The sequence below is a fragment of the Triturus cristatus genome, chromosome 9 (assembly GCF_964204655.1).
Source record: "Triturus cristatus chromosome 9, aTriCri1.1, whole genome shotgun sequence".
NCBI lineage: Eukaryota > Metazoa > Chordata > Amphibia > Caudata > Salamandridae > Triturus > Triturus cristatus.
In genome coordinates this window covers 1,280,462,144-1,280,476,100 of record NC_140592.1, presented here as the reverse complement: position 1 = coordinate 1,280,476,100, position 13,957 = coordinate 1,280,462,144, and the positions used below count along the sequence as shown (strand labels likewise).

Sequence of the window (13,957 nt, the reverse complement as noted above, 5' to 3'; positions counted from 1 at the left end):
TATAACCAACCTCCTGGTAGCACCAGGCTTGGGGTCTCTAGCCTCTGAATAAAGGAGCCCTTCATCCCAATACACTTTATGGGTACCTTGAGCATTCCCAGCAGCCTCAGCAGCAGCCAGCTGTCTGAGGGGTTCAAGAGAGGGACAGGATAACTGAGCCTGCCTCAAGTCAGCCCTTGAATGTCCCCCTGTCCCCAGAAACTCAACCTGATCAGGTTCAAGCTCTTCAGGGACAGTTCCTTCAGGGTCCTCTAGATCAGCTTCCTGGGAAGGCTGATCATCACTCTGAGGCAGGGGGGAAGGCACAGCCTTGACCCTCCTGTTCTTCTTCTTGGTAGGTGCTTGGTTCATTGTTCCAGGATCCAAGACCTGAGGTTCAGTGAGGCACTTTTTGGCCTGTGACCTGGTCACAGCAAGGACATGTGATGATATACCTAACATCTCTGCATGAGTCCTGTACTCCACTTCTGACCATAGAGAACTCTCTAGGTCATTGCCCAACAAACATTCTACTGGGAGGTCTGCACTAACAACAACCCTTTTGAGGCCAGTTACCCCTCCCCATGAGAAGTTAACAACTGCCACACTATGTGAAGTAGTGGCATTGCTGGCATTGGTCACCAGGTAGTTCTCACCTGGTATGTACTGTCCAGGGTCCACAAAGCCTGGTGTCACCATAGTGACACTGGCACATGTGTCCCTGTAGGCTTGAGCCACTTTGTCATTAATTAAAGGAGTCTGTCTGTACTTGCCCAGGTGTAACTGAAGTTAGCTCCTTGTAGGCCCAGCGATTCTAGAGGCCCTAGGCCTTTTCCCTTTCCTGTTTGTGGTACTTATACCACTATTTTAGTATATGGTTTGAGTGGCCACCAGGGCCCATCCATATAAAGTGCAACTTCTGTATATTATAACATTGTCTTGTTTAAAGATTTTTGCTCCTGTGCTCATAAAGAGTCTAGGGGATACTTTGAGTAATAAATACATATATATTTTGAATATATATCTGTGTGGTGTCTTTTCATTGGTATAAAGGGGGGTTACATTTGGTAAAACAGCCTGCTTAACACGCTTTAACGAGTTTAGCCTCAAAGACTGCTTAGCCTACGCTACCACTAGGGCAGCTAGTCCGAAAAGGTTGACTTACAACCACACCATAAGGGTTGCTTGGCATGGTACAAGGTGGTCACTTTAACTAGTGAACATCATATACCAGGCCAACTTCTCACATTCGGTTTTTAAATCGAGGATACAAAAAAACTTTATTAGTGCCGGCCTTGGACAAAGCAAACAGATTGACAAGGGAGGAATTATTGAGTCCTAAAAACGATCGTGAGACAACTTGGTCCCCGCACTTACTAACGATACTGAGGAAGAGAAAAGCAACATCCGACTGATCACAACTTAGTCAACAGGAGAGCAACATTCGTAAAATAATCTACTCTCAATGGCCAATAGTATTGACAGATATAACACTTAACTCCATCTTGCCACCATTACCCACTACTACATTCAGGAGGGCACCCTCTCTGAGGGATGCCCTTCTTAAATCGAGCCCTGAAATAACATAGAAAAATACACGGAAAGGATTTTTGAAGTGTAATTCGTGTCGCGCATGGACTTTCGCTAAAAACACTATGGATTATCAAGCAGCATTTAGTGATAAAAAGATTCCTACTAGGGAACATCGAACATGTTGCACCGAATTTGCTGTTTACAAGCTACGTTGTACATGTGGCTTAGATTACATTGGTAGTACGAAGCTCCCTGTACACAAGCGTATTCTCCAACATGTGAGGGCCATTGTTAATTCCGACCCTAACTACCCAGTGGCCAGACATTTTAAGTTGGTCCACAATAATAAACTAAAGGATTTGGAATATACTGTATTGGGGGCTGTTCCCATTTCCAGACGAGGTGGAAACCGTGGAAAAAGCCTACGCCAATTAGAGTCTCACTTCATCTTGGCACTTGATACCAAGATGCCGAATGGCCTCAACAATAGTGAGGACCTGTACAATTTCCTCTAAACAGTATATTTATTCTGTTTTCTAGGAGGGAGGCCTCACTATTCATCATTCGATTATCTGCTCTGTACGCTAGGTACCGATTTCTAACCCAACCCCCCAAGCATCGCAGGGCCCTTTGTAGGGACCAGTCTCTGGGGTGTAGAGGGCGTAGGCAGGAACCCTTCAGAAGTGCCGGGAACCCCCTCCCCTTCCAGCTGTAAAGTACTTTGTCTCTTGGCCAATCATGCTTTATGGATGTCTGACTGATGTTCGAATGAGTTCTCTGATTATTGTGTACAGGGCAGTGGCGCGAGTGCAGAGCCCTTCTCCTGTAGTAGTGAAACCTTCGGCTTGGCATTGATTTGTGAATCTGTGAGTCAGTCTTGGCCTCTTGTGTTCACTCCCCAGAAGGCCAAGTGCTGAGGAGCCACACCCAAGGCCAACCCAGGGGGTCAGTCATTGGGTGAATCTCAGGTCACCAGTGAGAGAAGCTCACTCCAGCTCTGTGCCCTCTGTCTGGACTGCTGAAAGGGATCCCTCACTCACAGACACATCAGTGCAACAACCTCACCGACATCCAGCACCACAGCCTCACCAACATCCAGCACCACAGCCTCACCGACATCCAGCACCACAGCCTCAACGACGTCCAGCACCACAACCTCACCGAGATCCGACACCACAACCTCACCGACATCCGGCACCACAACCTCACCGATATCCAGCACCACAACCTCACCGGCATCCAGCACAACAGCCTCACCGACATCCAGCACCTTAGCCTCACTGACATCCAGGACCACAACCTCACCGGCATCCAGCACCACAGCCTCACTGACATCCAGCACCACAGCCTCACCAACGTCCAGCACCACAACCTCACCGAGATCCAGCACCACAACCTCACTGACATCCGGCACCACAACCTCACTGATATCCGGCACCACAACCTCACCGGCATCCAGCACAACAGCCTCACCGGCATCCAGCACCTCAACCTCACCAACGTCCAGCACCACAACCTCACCGGCATCCAGCAGAACAGCCTCACCGACATCCAGCACCACACCCTCACCGGCATCCAGCACCACAGCCTCACCGACATCCAGGACCACAACCTCACTGGCATCCAGCACCACAACCTCACCGGCATCCAGCACCATAACCTCACCAGCATCCAGCACTACAACCTCACCAGCATCCAGCACCACAGCCTCACCAACATCCAAGACCACAACCTCGCCAGCATCCAGCACCACAGCCTCACCAACGTCCAGCACCACAGCCTCACCGACGTCCAGCACCACAACCTCACCGAGATCCAGCACCACAACCTCACCGAGATCCAGCACCACAACCTCACCGAGATCCAGCACCTCAACCTCACCGACATCCAGAACCACAAGCTCACCGGCATCCAGCACCACAGCCTCACCGTCATCCAGCACCACAGCCTCACTGACATCCAGGATCACAACCTCACCGGCATCCAGCACAACAGCCTCACCGATATCCAGGACCACAACCTCACCAGCATCCAGCACCACAGCCTCACCGACATCCAGCACCACAGCCTCACCTACATCCAGCACCAGGACCTCACCGGCATCCAGCACCACAGTCTCACCGACAACCTGGACCACAACCTCACCAGCATCCAGCACCACAATCTCACTGACATCCAGCACCACAACCTCACCGACATCCAGCACCACAGCCTCACCAACATCCAGCACCACAACCTCACCAACATCCAGGACCACAACCTCACCAGCATCCAGCACCACAGCCTCACTGACATCCAGCACCACAGCCTCACCGACGTCCAGCACCACAACCTCACCGAGGTCCAGCACCACAACCTCACCGACATCCGGCACCACAACCTCACTGAGATCCAGCACCACAGCCTCTCCGGCATCCAGCACAACAGCCTCACCGACATCCAGCACCTTAACCTCACTGACATCCAGGACCACAAACTCACCGGCATCCAGCACCACAGCCTCACCGACATCCAGGACCACAACCTCACCGACATCCAGCACCACAAACCTCACCGACATCCAGCACCTCAACCTCACCGACATCCAGAACCACAAGCTCACCGGCATTTAGCACCACAGCCTCACTGACATCCAGGACCACAACCTCACCGGCATCCAGCACCACAGCCTCACCGACATCCAGGACCACAACCTCACCGACATCCAGCACCACAAACCTCACCGACATCCAGCACCTCAACCTCACCGACATCCAGAACCACAAGCTCACCGGCATTCAGCACCACAGCCTCACTGACATCCAGCACCACAACCTCACCGGCATTCAGCAACACAGCATCACTGACATCCAGCACCTTAGCCTCACTGACATTCCAGCACCACAGCCTCACTGACATCTAGCACCTTAGCCTCACCGACGTCCAGCACCACTACCTCACCACAGCCTCATTGACATTCCAAACACATAGCCCACACAACACTTTAGAGCCACAACCTCACTTTTCTGCACATCAGCCTAACTTCACAGACACTTCAGTGCCACCGCCTCACTCACACTTCAATGCCCCAGCCTTGCTAACACTTCAGTGCAATAACCTCACTTTCAAATACCACAGTCTCACTAACGCGTCTAGCCTACAGACTTACCAACACTTCTTGCCACAGCCTCACTGACACTACAAATCCTCTGCCTCACTGACACTTCAGTGCCACAGCCTCACTGACATTCAATGCAACAACATCACTGACACTACAAACCCGCTGCCTCACTGACACTTCAGTGCACATCCTCACTGACACTTCATGCCACAGCCTCACTGACATTCAATGCAACAACCTCACTGACACTTCACTGCCACAGCCTCACTGACACTTCAGTGCAAAAAACCTGACTTTCAAACACCACAGTTTCACTGATCCTTGTAGGCGACAGACTTACCGACACTTCCTGCCACTGTGTCACTCACACTTTATCACCACATACTTAATGGCGCTTTAATCCAACCTTTTCTGTAGTAAAGCTACTTATGTTCAATGCACATCCTCCTGAGCTACTAATATCCTCAGAGATGTAACAGTGACCACATCAGATCAGATGGCATGAGTGGCTGCCTTTGAGGGATTACCAGCAGCGCCTCCTTCTGTGCTCCAGGCAGGGTCGCCAGCAGCGCCTCCTGCATCGCTCCAGGCAGGGTCACCTGCAGCGCCTACCACTGTGCTCTAGGCAGGGTCGCCAGCAGCACTTCCCGCCATGCTCCAGGCAGGGTCGCCAGCAGCGCCCCCTGCTATGCTCCAGGCAGGGTCGCCAGCAGCGCCTCCCGCCATGCTCCAGGCAGGGTCGCCAGCAGCGCCTCCCACTGTGCTCCAGGCAGGGTCGCCAGCAGTGCCTCCTGCTATTCTCCTGGCAGGGTCGCCTGCAGCGCCTCCCACTGTGCTCCAGGCAGGGTCGCCAGCAGTGCCTCCTGCTATTCTCCAGGCAGGGTCGCCTGCAGCGCCTCCCACTGTGCTCCAGGCAGAGTCGCCAGCAGCGCCTCCCGCCGTGCTCCAGGCAGGGTCGCCAGCAGCGCCTCCCACCGTTCTCCAGGCAGGGTCGCCGGCAGCGCCTCCTGCATCGCTCCAGGCAGGGTTGCCAGCAGCGCCTCCCTCCGTACTCCTGGCAGGGTCACCAGCAGCTCCTCCCGCCGTGCTCCAGGCAAGGTCACCAGCAGCGCCTCCCTCCGTGATCCAGACAGGGTCGCCAGCAGCGCCTCCTGCCATTCTCCAGGCAGGGTCGCCTGCAGCGCCTCCCACTGTGCTCCAAGCAGGGTCGCCAGCAGCGCCTCCCTCCGTGCTCCAGGCAGGGTCGCCAGCAGCGCCTCCCGCCATTCTCCAGGCGGGGTCACCAGCAGCGCCTCCTGCGTCGCTCCAGGCAGGGTTGCCAGCAGCTCTTCCCGCCGTGCTCCAGGCTGGGTCGCCAGCAGCGCCTCCCGCCTTTCTCCAGGCAGGGCCGCCAGCAGTGCCTCCTGCCGTTCTCCAGGCAGGGTCGCCTGCAGCGCCTCCCACTGTGCTCCAGGCAGGGTCGCCACCAGCGCCTCCCGCCGTGCTCCAGGCAGGGTCGCCAGCAGCGCCTCCCGCCGTTCTCCAGGCTGGGTCGCCAGCAGCGCCTCCTGTGTCGCTCCAGGCCGGGTTGCCAGCAGCGCCTTCCTCCGTGCTCCAGGCAGGGTCGCCAGCAGCGCCTCCCGCCGTTCTCCAGGTGGGGTCGCCAGCAGCGCCTCCCTCCGTGCTCCAGGCAGGGTCGCCAGCAGCGCCTCCCGCCGTGCTCCAGGTGGGGTCGCCAGCAGCGCCTCCTGCATCGCTCCAGGCAGGGATGCCAGCAGCGCCTCCCTCCGTGCTCCAGACAGGGTCACCAGCAGCGCCTCCCTCCGTGCTCCAGGCAGGGTCGCCAGCAGCGCCTCCCGCCATTCTCCAGGCGGGGTCGCCAGCAGCGCCTCCTGCATCGCTCCAGGCAGGGTTGCCAGCAGCGCCTCCCGCCGTGCTCCAGGCAGGGCCGCCAGCAGTGCCTCCCGCCGTGCTCCAGGCAGGGCTGCCAGCAGTGTTGTAAAAGATGCTCTGTCCATGTGGAATGCCTCTGCATGGGTAATACATAAGAGCTACAGCTGCAATTACTCTAAGCTCCAGTTCATAAAAATAGGAATGGTCTCCACAACACTCTTTGAATTTTTTTCACTCAAATATCAGCTTTAAAGTCTTCTGGAAAATGTAACTAGTTTTCTCAAAACATCAGCATATGAATTCCGAAAATCACACATTTTCATTTTCAATGCATGCTTTTCAATTTTGGTATATGTATATAAATTAAACCTAGCAAACGCTTCTAAATTACTTCACTGGGCTGTGTTGGACTTGGCCCTTCTGGCAGGATCACCCCTAAACTTTTTGCTTTTACTGGTGACCTGGTGGTAGTGATTTTTAATTTTTGCGCACTTTCCCTGTGTCCCAGAGTAAAGTGCGTGCGCACTCTGAGTGCATGTGGTGAGATAGGCCTGCCCTCCCACAGGAATGCATGGGGAATGTGTGTGTCCCTAGTAGTTCCTGATGCGTGGGGAGTGCAGGTGCGCGTTTGGTATGTACGGACTCGTGTGATAAAATGCTGCGCGATGATGTGTGCGGTGTCCATGTAGCTAGTGTGGAAGTGCCACTTCTAGACGCTGGCATAAATGTGCAGTGACTGCCTGCCGCGTGATTGGCTGGCTGAGGTCATGTGACGGGCTAGGGAATCCCCAGAGTCAGGAGGAGTCACCCAGTGGTGAATAGGGAGATCAGCAGCCAGATGGGTGGGAGGAGTACACCTGGGTCCTGAATAGGGCTGGGCTTTCCCCACACAATGCTGGCTCCGCCCCCTGTGGTGCGACTGATGACCCTGGCCTGTTCTCTGAATAGGGAGAGGGGCTGAGCAAAACAAAGTGCTCAGGAACCAGCTGTAACTGGTTCGCCCCTTCCCTGCACCTTGAGACAAAGGAAACCTGTGTATAAAATGGGGCTGTGACCCCAAGTAAAATGTTCTCTTCTGATCCTAAATTGAGTGGGGCCTGCTGCTGGGCGCCAGGAGAGACCGCCACTGGGGACTGCCTCCCTGCTGGAGGGCCCTGTGAGCTGGCCCCTGGGCCCAGTCTTTGCCCCCCTGCATCTGAAGACTTCACCTTTACTTGCCTCCAAGCGCCTGGGAAGCGCTATCTCTTTATTTACCAGGGAGCACCTGCATTATGGCCAGCAGCGCTGAGCTGCGATAATTTGCGAGGGAACCCCGACGTAGGGATTCCCCCGCTGTTTGCCCGTGTTTTGTGGCGGGTGCCCACCCCGCATTGTGGTGCTCGCTCGCGGGTGCCTACCCCGCTTATTTAATTATTTCTATGGCGGGAGCCCACCCCGCATACTGGTGCTATCGCGGGGGCCCACCCCGCTTATTGCCTTGTTTTGATTGAGGGAGCCCACCCCTCATTGCCGCCGTGAAGAAAGTCACCGCCGCGGCCCCTGCAAATCCAGGAAGTGAGGCAGTTCGTGTTGGGACGTGGGCGGGACTTGAACTACCCCGCGCTCCTGTAGCCGGAAGAGGAAGAGGAAGCAAGAAGTCCGGAGCTCGGCCGGCTCCGATCCAAGTCCCGGGTCCCAGGAGGGGGCCCGGGTGAAGGGAGGTCCGCGCCGCAGAGGAGACACCCGAGAAAGGAGACGCCGCCTCTCAAGTCAACGGTGAGTGCGGGTGTCCCCGTGGGTTCCTCCTCCGCCTCGCGCAGTGTCTCCCCGGCTGTGGAGCCCTGAGAGGGACTCCAACTGCGGGGGTATTTCTGTTGTGCCTGAGCAAGGCACCGGAGCATTATAAGTATCGGGCGGCCCCGGAAGGCAGCGGACCGCCCCAACGTGTTTGGGGCCAATTGTCAAGAGCCCAGAGAGGCTCTAACATAAGGGGGCCATCAGTATTGTAGAGTCCCCCGAGAGGGACTCCAACGCGGGCCACATTGTTTAAAGAGCCTGTGAGGCTCCAACAAGGGGCACATTATTTTGCAGAGCCTGTGAGGCTCCCACGTCTGGCAGCATTTGATCTTGCTGAGTCCTAGCAAGGGACTCCAACATCGGGGGCAGTGTTCTTGAGCCCCTGAGAGGCTCCAACGTTACTCTGGGCCAATTGGTGTCTTGAGCCCACGAGGCTCCAACGTTTTGGGTCATATTTGTGTTCTAAAGCCCACGAGGCCCTCCTACGCGCTGCACAATTGGTTTACAGGCACAATGGTGCCCACGCTCATTTTTCCAGCTGCCCAGCACTTAGTGGGCAGCTGCAACGTTTAGGCTGTGCCCTTTACGCTTTGGCTTGCGCAGCCTGCGCAGTCTTGCCCTGACTCTGCTGGACAAAGGGCGTTTGAGCCCCTGAAAGGCCAGGTTGGCCTGGGGACCGTTTCCCTGTGTTGTGCCCTCCCCCAGGGTACCTTGTGATTCTTATATAGGTACTTTTGCGTCTGCGCAATGCCTTTATGCTGTGTTTAGTTCTAGCTGTACCTATGCGTAGGAGAGGGTTTTTCCTAGTATAGGTTATGCTAATGTGTTCATGATGCCCTGCGTAATATTTTCCTAAGGTGGTTAGGGTTGCGTAGGTGGTACTTACCTGTTACCAGTGATTACTGGTTGTGCGCTACATTCATTATTTGTTCTACATTTCTACATTTTCTAATTGGTGCTACAGTTATTGTAGGTGCTAGTTCTAAAAGTGCTTATTCCTGACAGTGGTCCTTGAGGCCCTGTCCCCTGTACATATAATCCCCTGTAAATTCTGCCCGTGCCTGTTGGCACATTGTAAAGTGTGTGTTTTTATCTAATGAGTTTTGGTATAATACAAAGGCTATTTTTATAGAATACCTTGTGTGGAGTTTCTTTTGTGGTGGGCCTAGGGTGTTGTTGCTGGGTGCGCGCGCAAACGCTTTACACATTGCCTCCGGGATAAGCCTGACTGCTCGTGCCAAGCTACCAAGGGGGTGAGCAGGGGTTATCTTTGGCGTGTAGCTCCCCAGCCCTGACTAGAGTGGTGGTTTCTGCCTGGCTTTGGCGCAAGCCCTAGCCAACCAGAAATCCCATTTCTAACAGGCTGCAAACAGGAGGGCTACTTACAGGGAGCTAGAGACCTGCCCGTGGCTCACGACCTGGAGACAGGCGAGCTACTTACAGGGAGCTAGAGAGCTGCCCGTGGTTTACGAGCTGGAGACAGGCGAGCTATTTACAGGGAGCTAGAGACCTACCCGTGGCTCACGAGCTGGAGACTTGAGAGCTACTTACAGAGAGCTAGAGACCTACCGGTGGCTCACGAGCTGGAGACTTGAGAGCTACTTACAGGGAGCTAGAGACCTGCCCGTGAGCTGGAGACAGGAGACATGAGAGCTACTTACAGGGAGCTAGAGACCTACCCGTGGCTCATGAGCTGGAGACTTGAGAGCTACTTACAGGGAGCTAAAGACCTACCCGTGGCTCACGACCTGGAGACAGGCGAGCTACTTACAGGGAGCTAGAGAGCCGCCCATAGCTCACGAGCGGCACACAGGAGAAGCCTGCTTTAAAGAAACAGCCGCGCTGACACTTCCATGTCACAGCCTAACAGGCACTTCAACCCCAAAGCATCACTGACACTTCAACCCTGAAGCATCACTGACACTTCAACCCCAACACTTCACTGACACTTCAACCCTAAAGCATCACTGACACTTCAACCCCGAAGCATCACTGACACTTCAACCCCAACGCATCACTGACACTTCAACCCCGAAGCATCACTGACACTTCAACCCCAAAGCTCCACTGGCACTTCAACCCCAACGCATCACTGACACTTCAACCCCAAAGCTTCACTGACACTTCAACCCCGAAGCATCACTGACGCTTCAACCCCGAAGCATCACTGACACTTCAACCCCAACACTTCACTGACACTTCAACCCCAACGCATCACTGACACGTCAACCCCAAAGCTTCACTGACAACTCTACCCCGAAGTATCACTGACGCTTGAACCCCGAAGCATCACTGACACTTCAACCCCGAAGCATCACTGACACTTCAACCCCAAAGCTTCACTGACACTTCAACCCCGAAGCATCACTTACACTTCAACCCCGAAGCATCACTGACACTTCAACCCCGAAGCATCACTGACACTTGAACCCCGATGCATCACTGACACTTGAAACCCGAAGCACCACTGACACTTCAACCCCGAAGCAGCACTGACACTTCAACCCCGAAGCTTCACTGACACTTCAACCCCGAAGCATCACTGACACTTCAACTCCAAAGCATCACTGACACTTCAACCCTGAAGCTTCACTGGCACTTCAACCCCAATGCATCACTGACACTTCAACCCCGAAGCATCACTGACACTTCAACCCCGAAGCATCACTGACACTTCAACCCCGAAGCATCACTGACACTTCAACCCCGAAGCATCACTGACACTTCAACTCCAAAGCATCACTGACACTTCAACCCTGAAGCTTCACTGACACTTCAACCCCGAAGCATCACTGACACTTCAACCCCGAAGCATCACTGACACTTCAACCCCGAAGCATCACTGACACTTCAACCCCGAAGCATCACTGACACTTCAACCCCGAAGCATCACTGACACTTCAACCCCAAAGCTTCACTGAAACTTCAACCCCAAAGCTTCACTGACACTTCAACCCCGAAGCATCACTGACACTTCAACCCCAACGCATCACTGACACTTCAACCCCAAAGCTTCACTGACACTTCAACCCCAACGCATCACTGACACTTCAACCCTAAAGCATCACTGACACTTCAACCCCAACGCATCACTGACACTTCAACCCCAAAGCTTCACTGACACTTCAACCCCGAAGTATCACTGACGCTTGAACCCCGAAGCATCACTGACACTTCAACCCCAAAGCTTCACTGACACTTCAACCCCGAAGCATCACTGACACTTCAACCCCGAAGCATCAATGACGCTTCAACCCCGAACCATCACTGACACTTCAACCCCGAAGCATCACTGACACTTCAACTCCGAAGCATCACTGACACTTCAACCCTGAAGCTTCACTGGCACTTCAACCCCAATGCATCACTGACACTTCAACCCCGAAGCATCACTGACACTTCAACCCCAAAGCTTCACTGACACTTCAACCCCGAAGCATCACTGACACTTCAACCCCGAAGCATCACTGACACTTCAACCCCGAAGCTTCACTGACACTTCAACCCCAAAGCATCACTGGCACTTCAACCCCAAAGCATCACTGGCACTTCAATCCCAAAGCATCACTGACACGTCAATCCCGAAGCTTCACTGACACTTCAACCCCGAAGCATCACTGACACCTCAACCCCGAAGCATCACTGACACTTCAACCCCGAAGCATCACTGACACTTCAACCCCGAAGCATCACTGACACGTCAACCCCGAAGCTTCACTGACACTTCAACCACGAAGCATCACTGACACTTCAATCCCAAAGCATCACTAGCACTTCAATCCCAAAGCATCACTGACACGTCAACCCCGAAGCTTCACTGACACTTCAACCCCGAAGCATCACTGACACCTCAACCCCGAAGCATCACTAACACTTCAACCCCAAAGCATCACTGACACTTCAACCCCGAAGCATCACTGACACGTCAACCCCGAAGCTTCACTGACACTTCAACCACGAAGCATCACTGACACTTCAATCCCAAAGCATCACTAGCACTTCAATCCCAAAGCATCACTGACACGTCAACCCCGAAGCTTCACTGACACTTCAACCCCGAAGCATCGCTGACACTTCAACCCTGAAGCATCGCTGACACTTCAACCCCGAAGCTTCACTGGCACTTTAACCCCAAAGCTCCACTGACACTTTAACCCCAAAGCTCCACTGACACTTTAACCCCAAAGCTCCACTGACACTTCAACCCCAAAACTCAGCTAAAAGTATATGCCTCAGTCTGACCCTTTACACCACAGACTCATCTGCACTTTTTCTGCCTTTTCTTGCAGTTTTTTACCTTCGAACAATATAAGAAGCTACTGGGCGTCTTGGCGCTACCCCCGGGACTGGTAAGTGTGAACCGAAGGTGTGGTAAAGTGGGTGTTGGTGAAGAGAGAACTAACATTCCCCTAAGTGTGAGGCCTGACATTCTTTCATTGTCTGAACCCTGCCATCTGAGGGACTATGCTCCCTGGCACAGACTGAGTTTGGGGATGTAACATCGAGTGCTTCTGTCATAGTGCAAAGAGGCCGCTTTCCAGGGATAGCGCTTGACAAATGATGACATAGCACCACCATTGGCAACACAACCCACCCCACCACACATAGCATGCATGCTAATAAATAAACACACCGCACAAATTTTGTTTGGGTAAAACTGCTGCAGGTTTATTACATACACCGTTATGTAATATGGTGGGTTATCTTACGGGCGATCCAAGGGCAGGCAACCTTCTGGGCCGCCTGCCCGTCTGATGAGCCAAGCAGTGCTGGGGCGAACCCCATCTGTGCTGCCCCTTCGGTGATCCTCTACCCGGATCATGGTCCCTTATTACTCACGCCCCTTTCAGGGCGGAGCGTAGCAAGGCAAGCCCCCGGTTGTTCAGGCCCACAACCGCCCGAAGGACTAATGGGGCGCCAACACGGTTTTCCAGGAACCTCCCATGAGGCTCCTGGGCTTTGGCTCTGGCACCCCCTATGGTGCCGCGCAGAGGTACCCATCTGTACCCATTTGCTTCCAGATCGCCCTGTAACTCCGCCACAGCTCTGGAGGTGGCCACCGTCGCCGCCAGGACCCCCCACCAAAACAGCTATAGTCATACCTGCAAACTCTCCTGTCTAGAGCCCCTTGCAAATCTAGATGAAAGAGAACATCCCTACTGGTTATAGATGCCCCATCTATATCCCAATAGCCCTTGACGTTAGCCTGGATCAACCCGGATTATACTTAACCTTTGAACAGCCTCTTTGCTTACTAAATCATGACGCACAGGAGTGTTCATAACTAGATGTGTGAGACAGTGGGCAAGGGGCCCGCCTGCCCTTGCCATGTATACCTTATTCCTTATGGGTATTATGCCCGTTCAGTTCCCCCTGTGGTGGAACCCCCTAGGCATACGTCTTAGAGAATCTTTCTGATTTAAGCAGTACGCCCTTGACGTTAGCTTGGATCAGCTAGTGTCTGATGAAATAAAACGCCCTTTTGGCCTGTGAAGTTGTGCCAAGCACTATTCACCTCACGCCGCAAAGTTCCACTGCATCACATGACTCAGCCCCGCCCCAACTCTGGGCGGGACAGTTTCAGACACCCTGGCTCACGATGTCCCACCTATTGGCTGATCACTCTGGCTGCCGCCCTTCTAGCACCGTGTGTGTCTGGACACATGTGTCTCCCATCTCTGGGACAGCAGCTCACTT

The 13,957-nt window shown here is 53.9% G+C and overlaps 1 protein-coding gene across 2 annotated transcripts in view; it reads left to right on the top strand.

Annotated features, from left to right (window-relative positions):
- The window catches only part of SLC25A21 (solute carrier family 25 member 21), a 957,302-nt gene that overhangs the window by 843,573 nt on the left and 99,772 nt on the right, over positions 1–13,957 (top strand). The window contains exon 6 of one of the 2 annotated variants that reach the window (XM_085627461.1): positions 12,550–12,609. The exons of the other annotated variant lie outside the window; for it this stretch is intronic. Within the exon in view, the coding sequence (XP_085483587.1) occupies positions 12,550–12,609 (60 nt within the window). The remainder of the gene's footprint in view (positions 1–12,549; positions 12,610–13,957) is intronic. 2 annotated transcript variants of the gene reach the window in all.